The following is a 16,158-nucleotide window of genomic DNA, read 5'->3' as shown; positions in this document are numbered from 1 at the left end:
ACACACCTCCCCCTCTTGACATTATAGCAAGAAAAAGAGAGAGAGAGGCTGTTACCCAAGGGAGCTGTTTCTTCTTGTCACACAAGAACAGATGCCCAAATCCTAGGACAGCACAGAAATGTGGCAGCAGGAGAGTGAGTCAGAGGAAACAAAATGGCCTCACCTCCAAGATATACTAAGGCCCAGAGGGGAGCCCATTTGAATCCATTCCGACTCTAGCTGGTTAGAGCTGTGCCCAGCCCCTCACCGTCCATCCCCCTCTCCCCCCCCCCCCCATCTCCAAAGGCACCCACCCTTAAGGGAGCAAAGAGCAGGGAAATAAGAGGCTGCATTCTTTTTGAACACAGCTTTGGCTTCCTCATTCCAGGGAGGCTCTCCAGCTGCTTCCCATCCGCTACATTTGCAGGCTTCTTAGGTGCTGCCAGGCTTATGCTGTGAAGTCCTCTTGGGACAATGCTCTGTAGGACACTGACCTGCCCCTGGGCTCCCTGAGCTGGTATTTTTTACATAGAACCACGTTAAAGGGGCACCCTGGGGGCCCGGAGGACAGAAAGGAATCCTGAGGTCTCTGCTGAGAGACTTTAGAGAAAGAACCATCACTGGGGAGAATCTCTTCCCGGAAAAGTTCAACTTGAGGCCTCTGAACGCACTTTTTCACCACAGCACGTAAACACGTAAAGAGATCCTGGTGATTATAAGGATTAACAACAACCAAGGTGGAAGAGGCGGCAGTGAGGAGGATTTTGTGGTTCCTGAGCTTCCTTCCAGGGCCTTCTCTTTCATCCCAGCCCCTATGCCCCTCTCTAGTGCCTTCTAGTCGACTGTCCTGTAACCAGCTCTCCCACCTCCACCCCTATCCCCACCCCCATTCCCCTTGGAGCCACACAGGCTCCCTAAGTCCCCTGACTTCCTTGGCCTCCTTCCCTCCCCTCTTCTGCAAGCTGACCCTCTCCCACTGTGGGGACCATATGCCACACAGAGGCTAGGAAATGCCCCCTGGAGGCTTTTCAATGCTGTCCTTGTAAATATGAGCTAAAAATGAACTAGCTGCCAAAACCATTAAGGCATTGAAATAATCAAATCAGTATTTTTTTTTTTTTTTTATTACATACCGAGCCAGCATGACCGTTGACATAACTTCTGATGATCTGGAATCCAAACAAATAAAAGACTGCGTCTTCTCCCCCATTGCACCAAATAGTGTTGATTCATGTTCACTATTATAACTCTGATAGCCTGCAAGAAAGATTCAGATGTGTCTTCTAAATCATCACAGAAAGAGGTTCGGCAGATGTTTTCCTCAGGTGCTTGCATGGCTCGCTCTCTCACTTTCAGTTCTTTGTTCAAATGTCACCTTCTTGAAGACTTTCTCAAATGACCCTAATGAAAGTGGCATTCTGCCCTCACTCCACACCCCTTCACATTCCTGATCCCCATTCCTGCTTTATTTTTCTTCCTAGCAGTCATCACCAACTCACGTAATACCTAATTTATCTGTGTCCTCTGTTTCCCACAGAAATGCGTGCACACACACACAAACTCTTGAATATCAGCTCCACGAAAGCAAAGATTTTGTTTGCTTTGTCCACGATTGCATCCCAATGACTGGAAAAGTACCTGTACCCGGTAAGCACTCAATAAACATTTTTGCAGCACGTAAAATCTGGTTTCACTGATAAGCATGTTTTTATTATTATTTGTTTAACATACGTAGTTGGTGGGGGGGCGGCTGCCTGGCTCCGTTGGTGGAGAGTCCAATTTCAGCTCAGGTAATGATCTTGCAGCCTGTGAGTTCTAGCCCCGAGTCACGCTCTGTGCTGACAGCTCGGAGCATGGAGCCTGCTTCCATTCTGTGTCTGCCTCTTTCTCTGCCCCTCCCCTGCTTGAACTCTGTCTGTCTCTCTCTCTCTCAAAAATAAACATTAAAAAAAATACAAATAAAATAAAATAGGTAGTCTGTGACTATGTACTATCTTCCTCATCCCGAATTCATTTACTCATTGACTTAACGAATGCTTTAAAAAAATTTTTTTTTTTTTTTTATTTTATAAAGACAGAGTAGGAGCAGGAGGAGAGGGGCAGAGGGAGAAAGAGAGACTCTCAAGCAGGCTCCGGGCAGAGTGCAGAGCCTGACAGAGGGCTTTATCCCATGACCCTAGGATCATGACAGGAGCTGAAATCAAGAGTCAGACCCTCAACCAACCGAGCCACCCAGGCACCCCAACAAATGCTTATTAAGTACCTGTCACATGGGAGGCCCTGTCCAGGACCCCAGGGATTCCACAGTGACCAACACAGACACATTATCTCTGTTCTCCTAGGACTCAAAGCCTGTTGGGGAGAAGGACCATACACATTTGTACGTAAGTAAATTCATAAAGACGATATTCAGAGATTGAGAAAGGTACAATGTAAGAAATCACTAGGGAGGCACCCCTGGCTGGCTCAAGTTGGTACAGCATCCAACTCTTGATCTCAGGGCCATGAGTTCGAGCCCCACATTGGGCATGGAGCCTATTTAAAGAATAATAATAACTTGGGGCACCTGGGTGACTCAGTCAGTTAAGCAGCCAGCTCTTGTTTTCTGCCCGGGTCATGATCTCACAGGTTGGTGAGTCTGAGTCCTTTGTTGGGCTCCTCTCTGATAATGCAGAGCCTGCTTGGGACTCTCTCTCTCTCTCTCTCTCTCTCTCTCTCTCTCTCTGTTCCTCCCCCCCAAAAAGAATAAATAAACTTAAAAAGAAAAAAAGAAAGAAAAAGATGAATTTGGTTTGAAAATTTTTTTTTAAATTTTTTTATTTATTTTTGGGACAGAGAGAGACAGAGCATGAACGGGGGAGGGGCAGAGAGAGAGGGAGACACAGAATCGGAAACAGGCTCCAGTCTCCGAGCCATCAGCCCAGAGCCTGACGCGGGGCTCGAACTCACGGACCGTGAGATCGTGACCTGGCTGAAGTCGGACACTTAACCGACTGCGCCACCCAGGCACCCCTGAAAATTTTAAAAAAATAGCGGCAACTGGGTGGCTCAGTCGGTTAAGCATCTGATTTCAGCTCAGGTTGTGAGTGGTTTGTGAGTTCGAGCCCTGCATTGGGTGAGCTCAAGTCATGTTTAGGGTGAGCAGGAGCCTCACTTCAAGTGAGCAAAGCCCTGCTTTCAGTGAAAACAAGCCCCACTTTGGGTGATCCCAGAGTCTCTCTCTCTCTGCCCCCCGCTCACTTGTGCCCTCTCGCTCTCTCAAAAAATAATAATAATAAGGGGCACCTGGGTGGCTCAGTTGGTTAAGTGTCTGACTCTAGATTTCAGCTCAGAGCATGATCTCACGGTTCATGAGTTCAAGCCCTGCATCAGGCTCTGTGCTGGCAGTGCAGAGCCTGCTTGGGATTCTCAATCTCTCTCTCTCTCTCTCTCTCTCTCTCTCTCTCTCCCCTTTCTTTCTTCCCCTCCCCAGCTCTCTCTCTTTCAAAGTAAATAAACTTACAATACATAAATAAAATCTTAAAAAAATAAAATAAATAAAGAGTAATAATAAATTAAATAAATAGAGTGCTGAGACAGAGAATGTGACAGGAGAGACCTACCAAGTTAGATTCCATGGGTTAGGTTCCCTTTGGTGATGAAGGTGACACTTGAATAGTGAGAAGATCTTTCTCAGCAGAGGGAGAGTCCCCTTGACAGGCATCTGGATGAGTGAGTACAGTACACAGGGTAAGAGGCCTTGAGAAGAAGGGACAACCAACGTTGAGCTTGAACCCTGGTTCCCATCCCCAGTCAACTGAAGTCTTTATTAGCTGCACCATCCTGATAAGGTCACACAAAACCTGAATCTCCCCACCCCTTAAAATGTGGGTGACAGTACCTCCCTCACACGTGTGAGTTACATTTGGTAACGCCTGTAACAGTGTTTAAATGCAAAATACCTGCATGGTGTTGTTAGGGGTAAACGGGTAAGTACCACCCACTTTGTACCTCTGGAGTGTGAATTTCCCACTGGCCTTAAGTATCCGGAAGTGAAAGTTTGAACTCCGGCATATTTAGACCAAAGAAACCAAAGCATGGCAACGCCTGATGCCTGGTGAAGCACTCGTGCTGCTAGGCATCTGTCCTGCCACAAACTGTCCTGTGTCTTGAGAGATTCGGCGGAGGGGGGGAGGGGGGGGAGGGGGGGGGGAGGAAGGGACCTCGGCTCCCTTCCTGAGGAGTGGGAGAAAGTATTTTGCATAAAAGGGTCTCCCCAGAACTGTTCTTGTCTGCTTTCACTCCTAGACCCTTCCCCTGAGACCCGAAGGATGATTCGAGATACTTGTCCCCGAGTTATCTACCAGGCGTCAAGAGACAAAACTGGGCTTTGGCCCCAGGACAGCCTGCGCACACCCGCGCAAACCCAACTCACGGGCCAGCGGGGAGGCAGGAGGGGAAAGCAGGGCTGGTCCCGGGGCAGCCTGAGGCTTCGGAGAGCTCTGGACTTGGCCGAACCCAGAGGAGCGAGGAGAGGAGGAGGAGAGAGGGCAGGAGTGGGGTGAAGGGAGCTGGGCTGCGGGGCGCAGCGCGGAGTGGGCGGGAAGGCAGAGCGGGGAGGGCAAGAGGCAGGAAAGGACCACCGGGAACAGGAAAAGACACGCACAGCGGGGCACAGGGGGAGGGCGCCAGGCCTGCGGGCCGCGGGGACGGCGCAGGCGGTGGCCTCCGGGGGGCGGGCCGGGCGGGCGGAGGCGGGGCGGCGGGCGGCGCTGTCAGCGCGAGGCGGCGAGCGGAATGCAGCGGCCGGAGGCCTGGCCACGTCCGCACCCGGGGGAGGGGGCCGCGGCGGCCCAGGCCGGGGGCCCGGCGCCGCCAGCCAGAGCTGGGGAGCCGGCGGGGCTGCGGGTACGGAGCGGGCGGGCGCCGGGGTCCCGGGCGGCGGGAGCTGGGCTGGGGGGGGGGGGGGGTCCGCCAACTCACGGCCCGCGCCCCCGCGCCCGGGAACTTGGGGCCCCCGCCCAGGGAGGGGGCCCGGGCCAGGGCAGGGGATAAAAAGTTCTACGGGCGCGGACCCGCGAGGAGGCCTGGCTTGAGCGCGCGTGGGGTGAAGTTCTGGATCAGTTCGGAGAGGTGATGGGCACGGCTTGGGGGTGGGGGTGGCCCGAGGTTCCGCCGGGAGGGGTGAGGAGTGGCGCGGCGGTCCGGGACTCCAGGTCCCACGGGCCGTCGGCTGACGTGCGTGCTTCTGGAGCCCCCCTCCCCGGGCCAGGGGGCTGGGGGCGCGCTGAGAGCGCGGGTCCAGCCTCGGCCCGGGGTTCGCTGGAAGGAGGAGGCTCGGCGCCGCTGTCCCCCCGGCCCAGGTTCTGTGATACACTCCGACTCGGGCTCTGGAGCAGTCAGTGCATGACAGAACTTGGGCCCGGACGGACCTTCTGCACCCATTGGGCACAGCGCCCCCCCGGGGCCTGCAGTGGAACATCTGCCTGGGAGTGGAGCAGGCGCTGGAGTTGGCCCATGTAGCACAGGGTTGGGCCAGAACCAGCTGCGGACCTTTGGGGTCGCTGGAGCCTGAGGATGGACCCCTGGGGCCAGCAGATGCCATAGAGCCAATGGCAGGGTGTCTGCCTTGAGTCAGGAGCCAACGGAGCTCTCCCCTGGTGTCAGTTGCAGGAACCTTCCCTCTACACCGTCAAGGCTGTTTTCATCCTAGATAATGACGGACACCGCCTCCTAGCCAAGGTAACCTCCCACCCTCACCAGAAGGCCCCTGAACACACGGTGCTCCAGCCCCCAAAACAGAAGTCCCCATCCCAGCTGACTCCCCTCTCAGGAGGACCCCACTGTAGGCTCTGTGATTCAGAGCAGCGGGTCTTAGACCCCCTCCAAAGATCATTCTGTGCATCCTCCTGCCTTGTCAGACTGCTGGCCCCTGAAGTCCCCTCTTTCCACTCACATTCCCTGAAATGTCTTCTTACCATTCTTTCCACTGGCCAGCTGGACCTTGGGCATGGAATGGACCTCCTGAGGGGTCAGTGGAGTGTTGAGCTTGGAACCAAGGAGTCTTAGTCCCCAACTCTAAAGAGGCAACCTCCACTTTTCTCCTAGTTTGGTAAACACTGAGGATTTAGTCGGAGAAGTCTGAGAACGTAGCTTAGAGATCTTAGAGACCAGACGATCCAACTCTTTTGTTTCATAAATGAAGACAATGTGGTCTAGAGAGCCAAATGAGTTGCCTGAGGTCACAAGTATCACTATCAGAACACAGATCTGAACTCAGGTATTCCGACCTGAAGCTCGGGAGGGTGATTTTCACTACGCCAACCATCCAGTTGTCCGGTATCTGTCCTCCGTGGCCTGGGGGAACCGAACTAGGATAATCCAGAAAATTAATGTCTGTCGTCAACACAATCAGCTACAGCAGGGCTATGGCACCTCAACTAGCTAAGAAATGCCTTCTAGGTTTGTTTGTTTGTTTGTTTGTTTGTTTGTTTGTTTGGGACTGAAACTTTTTGTCTTCCTGGTATTCAAATGAGCTTGCTCGCCACAGCAGTGGCCAGCAGGGAGGCGACTAAGATGCCTGCAGAAGGGACTATCAAGTGGCAAAATCCACATCCAGAACGCTGAAAGCTCAGCCGACCACACTGTGCTCCAGCAGATGATCAGACGTGGATCAGCAATGCCTAGGCTCTAGGGCCTCCTCCCAGCAGGACCCATCCCTGTTCAGATTAAGAAACTGAGTCAGAGAACCGGGCTCACCAAAGCCAAACACGAAAGCATTGATTTAGTTAGCCGGTGGGTGCTGGGAACGTTCCCTTAAATACTTAGCCTTCCCCTGTCTACAGTCAGACCATGCTTGGCTCTGCCCCTTACAACTAGGAGATGTTGGGAGAGATCATCTGATTTCTTCATGCCTCAACTTCCCCATCAACAAAATGGGGATAATAAAGTAGCTGTCATGACGGTGATGGTTGTCGCAAGGGCCCGCTGGCTCTTGCCATCTTTCCTGCAGACTCCACTTCCTGTAGAAACGGTGGGACCTAGTTGCCACCCCAGTCCTTAGCGCACAGCACATCTGCCAAATGGCCAAAAGTCGCCAGGAAATCAGGAGAGGGCTCCGAAAGGCAGGGCTTAAAATTCCTCTACTTCTTATGACGTTCTTTGCTTAAAATTTGTGTCTATGGGGAAACAGCGAGCATACGGCCTAAAGGGCAACAAACAGAGGAGATGGGGCTCTGGCTGGCCAGCACCTACATTCTCTGCCACCCGTCCAGGGAGGATCCAGGCTCTGTGGAAACCTGTCACCCCTTCTCCTTCCCTTTCTCATAGTATTATGATGATACATTCCCCTCCTTGAAGGAGCAGATGGCCTTTGAGAAAAATGTCTTCAGCAAGACCAGCCGAACTGACAGTAAGTGTCTGCCTCTTCCTTGCTCAGAACTCTCAGATGCACTTCACCGTCCTCTCCATCTGGACACATCTGTCCCTACCAGCCATACGTACCCACAGGCCACCCCCTTTTTTCTCAGAGGTTCTTTTTCCTCTCCTTCCCAGCTGTTATTCTCTCCCTTCCTGTAGGGAACCTTCACTCCCGATCCCGCTCTACCCCCCCACCCCACCCCCCAACACGGCAAGACCTCTCTCTCGGCAGAAGAGGCCAGTGGCATTGTATGTCCCCACGAGGCATTGCGTATAGTGGGGGGGGGGGGGGAGGGGGCGGGGGGTAGAAGTCAACCCTGCACTGGATTTGTTGACTCCTCAGAATGAGGTGATCTCTAGAAATAGGGTAGAGCCTGGAGGAAAGGACACACAGCAGCCCGGTGGTAGTGTCCCTTGCGCTAGTCCTGTCAAGGGTTCCTTGGAAAGAGGAGGAAAAAGGGGGAGACCGGCAGAGCTGGAGATCAGGAAGAGGGACCCGGCAGAGGTGGCCAGACCTGAAAGCCCCCTCCACTTCTAGGTGAGATTGCATTTTTCGGGGGCATGACCATCGTCTACAAGAGCAGCATTGACCTCTTCCTGTATGTGGTGGGCTCCTCCCGCGAGAATGAGGTGAATTCAGGAGGTTGGGGTGATGAGGAGGGTCTGTCTACGGCTCGGGCTCCGGGGTAGAAGCTGGGTTCTGAAGGATCCTCATTGGTACCCCTCCTTCTAGGCTCTGGGGGATGGGGAGTAGCCAGAAGTGGCTCCTTCTGGGATGGTACATATCCACGGTGCCTCTTAGTGTCCTTGGGAACCAGAAATGAAGTCCTCTGCAGGGAGTCTTTGCTTCTTCCTTAAAATATCACTGGGGAAGGGTACACTCAGTGTCCCACAGTGGGGCACTCCAGTGCTTCTCAGCCCATGCCAGGGAGGCACGCACGCCTGAGGTCCAGCTGCACTCAGTCTCCAGCCCTGTCCTCTCTGGAAAGGGACAGCTGCCCACACAGGTAGGCTCTGGATTCTCCGTTTGGCCTTCTCGACCTCAAGCTCTCGTGTTTTCCTCCTCCCGTCTCCACCCATCCTCAGCTGATGCTCATGTCTGTCCTCACCTGCCTGTTTGAGTCCCTGAACCACGTGTTAAGGTGAGTGAGGTCCTCTGCCCTCCAAGGCCCTCATCCCCCAGGCCTTGATAGATCACAGAGGCAGGGCCCTTCCTCTGCTTTCCTCCTGAAGTCCCCAAAAGACTAAGACTGGAGCCAGAGCATCCGCCTCGAGGCCCTTGCCCTTCCCGGGACCACTGCGGTATCACCTAGAGCAGAGCCACCGGAGGGTTTGGCCAGAAAATGAGGTCCAGAGAAGCTGGGTGATTTGCCTGAGGTTGCAGTCTGTTTACATCAGAACAGAGACCCAAATTCCATTTTGTTTTTTTTCCTTGAAGTCCAGGGTGGTTTTCACTGCCTCCCCATTCCCATCTCCCCATAGATACCTGGTATCTATCCCAGTGAACATGGCTTGGGTAAAGCAAACCAGGATAATCCAACAATAAATGTCCACAGTCGAGACAATCAAGTATAGTATGGCTGTGACATCTAACCTAGCCATGAAATGCATTAGGGGTCACTCGGGGGGTGTAATGTCAATGTCCCGCGTGTGGGAGGTCGGGCAGAGGAGGGCCTGAGGAAGCAGACCTGTCCTCTGCTCAGGAATCCCTTGCCTAGGCGCTCCCTCACTGCCCTTGGTGTTCTCCCCAGTGCTTGTTGGGGGTGGGGTGGGGGGATGGGTGGAAGGAGCGAGAGTCTGCCTCATCTAGGCAGAAACGCAGCTCCTCAGAGCCAGGAGCTTTGTCTACCTTCAGGAAGAACGTGGAGAAGCGCTGGTTGCTGGAGAACATGGACGGAGCCTTCCTGGTGCTGGACGAGATTGTGGATGGCGGGTGAGGACCAGGGCCGGAGAGAAGAGGGGCTGCTCAGGGACACTCACAGCAGGAGGTGCCTTTGAGGGTCAACAGCACTAGATTGTACCAAGCACCCTGTTGGCTCTCTGGCCAACTCTTCCCTCCCTGCCCCCCACCCCGGCATATTCCCAGTGCTCCCATCCCCCCACCCCACTCACGAGGATGGAGGTTGATTTCAATGTTGGCCCAAGTCAAGCAAACAAGAAAGTCATCTGATGCTGAACTCTGGCAGACTGTTGAAAGGCAGGGTTTGGGGGAATGGTTTGATCTCCAGTGCCCAGAAAAAAAGGGGCAGCACAGGCCCCTGCCCCTCTCTGGAAGATCTCCATCCTGCTCCCTACTGCCTGCATACCTCCCGCTCTTAGAGCTCCATTCCAACCTCAGCTAGATGCGTGACCTGGGCCACTGCTCATTCTGCCTCAGCCTTCCTTTCCTCATCTTTCCGATGGGGATAGGGGACTGACTACCTTCCTCATAGGCTGTGGGGATTCGATGAGGCAAGGCAGGTGAAGTTCACGGCTCTGGGCTCTCGTTCAATAAACTGCTATGCTACCGCTATGCTAGGATGTTCGTGGGAAGCCGGGAGCTCTTGCGAGAAGGGTTGATTAGTGAATTTCCATGGGGTGGGGCGTTGATATTGAGGGAGAAAAGGAAATTCTGGCTCTGGGGCAAAGGATGACAGAAACCAATCACCTTAAAAACATGCCTCTTTCATAACATCTATTTTAGAGATGAGGAAACAGAGGTTCAGAAATTCAAGGGACCTTTCCAAGGTCCCATGACTAGGGAGCAGCAGGGCCAGCATCAAACACCATGTGCATGGTTCCAGAGACTGTGCTCTTTCCACGACACTGTACCATCACACACACTCTGGGAGATGGGGTATGGCGGGACTCCTTTCTCCTTCCCTCCTCCTTCCCTCTCTGTCGACTGCCCGTTGAGGCGAGGCCTTGTGCTAATTGCCAGAACCCCAAAGTGAGTGGGATAAGACCCAGGCTTCGTGGGACCGGAAGTGTATGCAGTTTGGTGGAACCTCCTTAAGGAACACAGCCACACACGGGCGCGCGCGCGCGCGCACACACACAAATGCACACACTATTACAAATATGAAATGAAGTGCAGGGCCTTGGAAGAGCCCTTGGAAGGGAGGATGTAAGCTTTATATGCCTCCAGGTCTCTGAGCCCCCCTGAGGAACTCAGTTTCCCTCCAAGGAAAATCAGGGAATGTCAGTTGAGACAGTGCCAGAACTGGAACCTTGGCTGGGATGTTTCTGCATTTTTTTTTTTAATGTTTATTTATTTTTGAGAGACAGAGCACCAATTGGGGAGGGGCAGAGAGAGGGAAACACAGAATCCGAAGCAGACTCTAGGCTCCAAGCTGTCAGCACAGAGCCCGACGTGGGGCTCGAACTCCCTAACGGCGAGATCATGACCTGAGCCAAAGTCGGACCCTTAACGGACTGAGCCACCCAGGCACCCCGGGATGTTTCTGTCTTATGGGTGAAAGGATCTCTGGTGAGGAGCTGCCAGGTGCCCCAGTGACAGGGCCTGGAAGAAGCTCTTCGAGAAGTATCTGTTCACTTCCCTGGGACTGGTATGAAAGAAAAACTCAGCATCTGCATTGGAGGAGCCTCATTGAGTAAAGAGGGGCACTCAGTCAATCCCACTGCCTCTGTCCCACCCACAGTGACCAGCCCTCACACCTGCACCCTGAAGCATCCTCACAACAGCTTCATAGTGCCCCCGCTGTGTCGTGAAAGACTGAGCAAAACTGAGCAAAGCCTTGAAACTTGGGTCTATCGAAACGGAAGGCAGATTCTTATTTTACCTGTCCCGCTACTTTCGTGTACAGCATGGCCCTGTGGTGTAGAATAAGAGTGAAACAAAATGGGATCCCCAGGGGCCTCCCTTCACCGCATCTGAATCCCTCCCTACACCCAGAATGCAAATAGAACTTTTCAGAGCTCAAAGGTTTTCGGTCTCTGCTTTTGACCCTCTGACCATTCTAGACCAGCCTGCCCTCACCCCGTTTCAAAGCTTTTGCCCAGTGACAACCAAGTGTGTGACCAGGTTTGCTGTGGAGAGGAACCAAAGCTGAGGGCTGTCCATAGTAAGGGAGAGTTCTGGCTGAGGAATACCAGGGGGAGGGCCCCCACCCCCCGGGAGGGGGGCCGCTGCAGGATGCAGTGAGGGGGGTGGGGGTCAGAGGGAGGAGGCTTAGCAGGGAGAAGAGGCAGAGGGGAGTGTCATGGCATTGATTTTCCTCCTGGTTTCTCTCTTGTAGTGTGATTCTGGAGAGCGACCCCCAGCAAGTGATCCAGAAGGTGAATTTTAGGGTAAGAATTTTCCTGCATGCCCCTCACTCCCATCTCCCCCAGGCTGCCCTTGCCACCCTCCCCACCTCCTATCCTCCTGGTGCAGGCGGGATGCTAGGAACCCAGGCTCTTCCAGCAGAAGCAACTACTAGGTGTTTTTTTTTTGGCGGGGGGGGGGGGGGTGCAAGCGATCTCCTCCTGCCCTCCCCCCTTTAGAATTCCCAAGTACCTCACCATCCTCCCCAGTGGCAAGTATGGACTGGGGAAAGAAAGAAAGTCACCAAAAGGCACCAGATGGCTGCCTTGGCCTTGAGTTTGGACAGTGGAGGTACAGATAGACCCTCCCTGCCTAGTTTGGCTTCTCATGTCTGGATGAAACCTTTTCTCCCATCTTTATTCCCTTCATGCCCTTGCTCCCCATACACCCATTGACAGGCCCCGGGGTCCTGGCTTCCAAGTGGCAGGCCGTGGGGCTTCCCCTCACCGGTGATACAGGTGCAGTTCTGGCTCCCCTAACCACTGCACCACCCCACCACCTCTTCTGAAGCCCCCTTTCCCTTCCTTCACCTCCCTTTCTTTACCCAATGCCCTCTCCTGGTCTGACCACTCTCTGACACTGCTTCCCCGCAGGCAGATGACAGCAGCCTGACTGAACAGAGCGTGGCCCAGGTAGGCCCCCTTGTCTGCCTTGGCCAGGAATGGGACAGAGGGAGCCTCCCAGGGGCACCCAGGAGGACTATCGAGGCTGAGAAGTTAGGGGTGCAGGAGGGAAGGGATGAGGCAGTGACAGGCCGTCTCTCAGAGAGAGTCAGTGGAGGTTTCCAGAGTCTCCAAGATGGTACAGAGCTGGGCATTAATAAATGATGCATGCCTTACTAGCAACCCACCTCATCTGGCTTAGTGTAGTTGGCTGAAAAACCAGGGTCGTAAGCAACCACGCCGGAGATGGCTGGGTCACTTGTCCCCCAAAGCATTCTGGGGACTTACGGGCCCCCAAACCCAGAAGGGATAGCAAATAGGAGTTTTCCTACCACCTCACCCCTTGCTGTTCAGGGTTTCTGCTGGGGTTGTGAAGGGACCCTCAAATCTGTGACAGGATCTAACCATCTCCACTCGCCACTTGCCACCTTGCCCCTGAATGACCTGGTTGTGGAAAAGCCCGTCCCGGCCAGTCTCCTGCATGGTACTATCTGGGATGCATGTGCGGCCGGGCGCCGGTTCCTGGATCTGTGGCCTGACTGGTTCCACAGCTGTGCAAACTTCCTGCTTGTCAGGCCGACTGCTTGACCTCCATTCTGTCTGCCCACAGGTCTCTCTGCCCAGACTAATCCTGCTTTTATGGAACTTCCTGCCCTCGTGCACTAACTACCTCCTGCTGTGATAGCTAAGGCAGAGATGGACCCAAGCCATCCCGTGTGGAGCCCCAGGTGTGCTGCCCCCTTCCTTTACTGCCTTTGCTGCTCCAGCAAACCACCGTGCGGCTCCCTCCTCCCAGTTCCCGGTGCCTCCTCACACCTTACCGGGAAGAGGGAGCCACATGGCAGTTTTCAGGCCAGAAAGAGGTTGGAGAGCAATGAGCAGAGCAGTTGAGAACACAGGCGCGGTGGGGATGTATCCTGTACATCCCAGGATGTACGGTCCGCCCTACCCCCTGCAAGCTGGGTGACCCACAGCAAGTTACCCAACCTCTCGGGGCCCCCACATAATCACAGGATGCTCCTCTTAGAGTTACTATGAGAATCAGAAAAGCAAATGCATGGAAAGCTCTTTAGCCCAGCTCCTCTATTTTTTTTTCTGAAAGGGGAAAGAATGAAGACCTGGCAAGTTAATGGAATTCTTGAGTAAAAAAACCAAGGGAGCTGTAGGTAGTGAATGCGAGATGAGGGGAAGGTTAAGTTTCTGGCTGGGACTACAGGAGAACCCCAGGGCCGGGCTGTCTCCGAGAGAGGAGGGGGACTGTGCAGGAAGAAGGGACTTCAGTGGAGGGGAATGAGGCTTGATGGCTGGAGGGATGAACTGAAGGACATACCTGGGGTCCCCACCGTGTTGCCACTGTGTGTGCACAGTCGAATGCATTTGTCGAAGTCCCGGACCGAGGCAGTTTTCCTCAGCAGGATGTGAGAATGACCACATCTGAGTGCAGGTGTCCCGGGACAGCACTGGGCCAGCCCGCTTTGCCAGCTGTGCCACATCAGCAGCGGGTTGGGGTGGGGTGTTGAGGATACACTGCCAGCTGAGACCAGAGCTAGGGGTTTGCTGAGGTGTCCGGGCACAGGAAGTGTCTGGCCTGGGCCTAGTCTCTGCCTAGACGTGGCACTGTGGGCGGGCGCTCGCATGGCGTGCCGTGGGTAGACGGGGCCTGCAGCCACACCCAGGGCGGCAGAGGCACGATCGGTGGAGGGCCCGGCAGGCTCCGGCCTGGGCCGGGAGCTGGCTGCAGCCAGTTTGGACTGCTCTGTTGCTGGCCTAGCCCCACTTAAGCCTGGCGGAGATGAGCTGGTGCCACCTAGTGACGAAGGGTCACAGGGACACTTAGGAAAAGTGGGCTCGTAGACCTGGCCCTCACTGCAGTGTTAAGGCGCTTGATAGTCCCCCTCTCAATTCTTTCAACCTTATTCCCTATCCCCCAGGTTCTTCAGTCTGCCAAGGAACAAATAAAATGGTCATTACTGAAATGAAGGCTGTGCATTCAGGGCTCCCTGCCCCCAGGGCATTTCCCCAATCCTGGCAAAAGCTGAAAGACCTCCGGAGAGGAGAGACCCCTCTGTCCCCCTAGGCTCTCCCAGAACTGACTCCTGAGGTCTCCGGCCAGGGACTCTGAGACGCAAAGATTTGGCTTCAGAAGTGACTCACCCCTTCTCACTGCCCTGACCTGCCCCTTGGGCCATGAGAACCAGCTGAGCTGCCTTAACTCAGACCTTAGGCATCCTTGGCCCCAGAACCCTAATAAACCTGCTTTGTCTCCTGTCAATGGTCTCCTTCTCTCCTGGCCTGAGAAGTGTGTATAAGTTCTGATAAGGGCTCCTGCACTCCCTGTGGCTCATCTTCAGGATGCCCAGTGCCAGGGTGTCCCAGCAGTAACCCTGTGGTCGCGATCGGGAAGGGGGTGGGTCAAGGGAAAGGGGACGATTTATCTTCCTGAGGGGGTGTGACACTAACACCACGGAGCCCCGTGTGTGTGATGAGAAGAGCCAAATATGATTGTGTGGCACGGTACAAAATAATGGGTTGGGGCACCTGGGTGGCTCAGTCTGTTGAGCGTCCGATTTCAGCTCAGGTCATGATCTCACAGTCCGTGAGTTCGAGCCCCGCGTCGGGCTCTGTGCTGACAGCTCAGAGCCTGGAGCCTGCTTCGGATTCTGTGTCTCCCTTTCTCTCTGCCCCTCCCCTGCTCATGCTCTGTCTCTCTCTCAAAAATTAACATTAAAAAAAAATTTTTTTAAAAAGTGTTAATGGGTGATATGGCGCACATTTGGGGAAAACAATACAAAAGATGATACACACATAGTGACCCTGTTGGGGATTCTTTACGTCATTTTCTCCATTCCCAGCTTCCAAAAGGGAAGGGCGTAAGGCTTCCTCTAGACAAACTGAGCAACAACACGCCCGTTTTTCTTGGCTTGACCCGTACTGCGTAATTCCTATTACTAGCATACAGCTTCGGCACTTGAGCCCTGCAAGCGTACCATGGCTGGGCCTGGAGGCTGGCGGCGAGGAAGCATCAACCAGCCCCCACCATGCGTGTGTGTCCAGAGCACCCAGTGAGTTCCAGAGGGTGTGAATGAAGCGTTGCAGGTCCGGAGGATGAGGACAGAAGGGCAGGGGGCGGGGATCCCAGAGGAAAACGGGAAGGTGGAGCGACTTCCTAGGAGACGTGACTCCCCTTCTTTCGCTTCGTCCCAGAACCGTCCGTTTTTCCCTTTCTCTGACGCCTACCCTCTCTGCGTCTCTGTACGTAAGTCCTTTACAGTGCCTAAGGGTCCCTCCCGGGACAGCTCAGGGACCTCGATACCTTTTTAAGAGCAACTGGCAGGTAAACGCCCTGCCGAAACCCCGCCCCTGCCCCGCCCCTCGCCGGCACGCGGCGCCGCAGGGAGCCCCGCCCCAGGACCGCATCCGCGATCCTACAGCGCCACCTGGAGGGAAAGGTAGGAAACGTTCTCCCTCCGGGTCCTGCTCCCCTAACTCCGCCTCCAGGGCGGGACCAACCCCCTGCTCCTAAGTTCCTCCCGGGCCTCCTATCCCTGACAACAGGGCGTTGCCCTGGCAACCAGCACGCTTGACCCGCCCTGCGAGTTCCGTGCCAGCTCGGACACACGAATTTCTGCCAGCCACTACAGTAAGAGAGAAGCGAGGCTTGGATGTTAATAGAAGCTGTCTCTGCGGGTTACCACGTCCTACATTATAAAACACCCTAAGATTGGATATTTATAATGGCCATGACTACTTCTGTAATTAGAGAAAATGATAAAGATATAGTTATATAAACAAATACATTGTAGGCACTGTCTA

General features: G+C 54.3%; 1 protein-coding gene and 1 long non-coding RNA gene across 5 annotated transcripts; one reads left to right on the top strand and one right to left on the bottom strand.

Moving 5' to 3' along the window:
• Window positions 1-1,116: 1,116 nt before the first annotated feature.
• LOC131496812 (uncharacterized) lies at window positions 1,117-4,135 on the bottom strand. 2 transcript variants are annotated; one of them, XR_009254648.1, is made up of 5 exons: window positions 3,963-4,135; window positions 3,582-3,682; window positions 2,243-2,331; window positions 1,486-1,617; window positions 1,117-1,236 (listed from the first exon to the last, which is right to left on the bottom strand). It is a non-coding gene; the product is annotated as an uncharacterized LOC131496812 (long non-coding RNA). The 2 variants fall into 2 exon arrangements; XR_009254649.1 differs by lacking the exon at window positions 1,486-1,617.
• Window positions 4,136-4,720: 585 nt separating this feature from the next.
• Window positions 4,721-14,617, top strand: COPZ2 (COPI coat complex subunit zeta 2). Of its 3 annotated transcripts, XM_058702500.1 has the most exons (10): window positions 4,721-4,866; window positions 5,626-5,700; window positions 7,288-7,369; window positions 7,916-8,007; window positions 8,464-8,519; window positions 9,233-9,310; window positions 11,616-11,667; window positions 12,277-12,315; window positions 12,956-13,073; window positions 14,277-14,617. In XM_058702500.1, the coding sequence occupies exons 1-9, from the start codon at window positions 4,756-4,758 to the stop codon at window positions 13,025-13,027; spliced, it is 657 nt and encodes a 218-aa protein (XP_058558483.1). In that variant the 5' UTR covers window positions 4,721-4,755; the 3' UTR covers window positions 13,028-13,073; window positions 14,277-14,617. The 3 variants fall into 3 exon arrangements, with proteins under 3 accessions (XP_058558483.1, XP_058558484.1, XP_058558485.1); XM_058702501.1 differs by lacking the exon at window positions 12,956-13,073; XM_058702502.1 differs by lacking the exons at window positions 12,277-12,315; window positions 12,956-13,073 and having other exon boundaries at window positions 11,616-11,655.
• Window positions 14,618-16,158: the final 1,541 nt, after the last annotated feature.

This window comes from Neofelis nebulosa, chromosome 16, assembly GCF_028018385.1.
Source record: "Neofelis nebulosa isolate mNeoNeb1 chromosome 16, mNeoNeb1.pri, whole genome shotgun sequence".
In the NCBI taxonomy this organism is placed as follows: domain Eukaryota; kingdom Metazoa; phylum Chordata; class Mammalia; order Carnivora; family Felidae; genus Neofelis; species Neofelis nebulosa.
The sequence above is the reverse complement of the archived record's forward strand: the minus strand, read 5'-3'. Positions and strand labels throughout refer to the sequence as shown.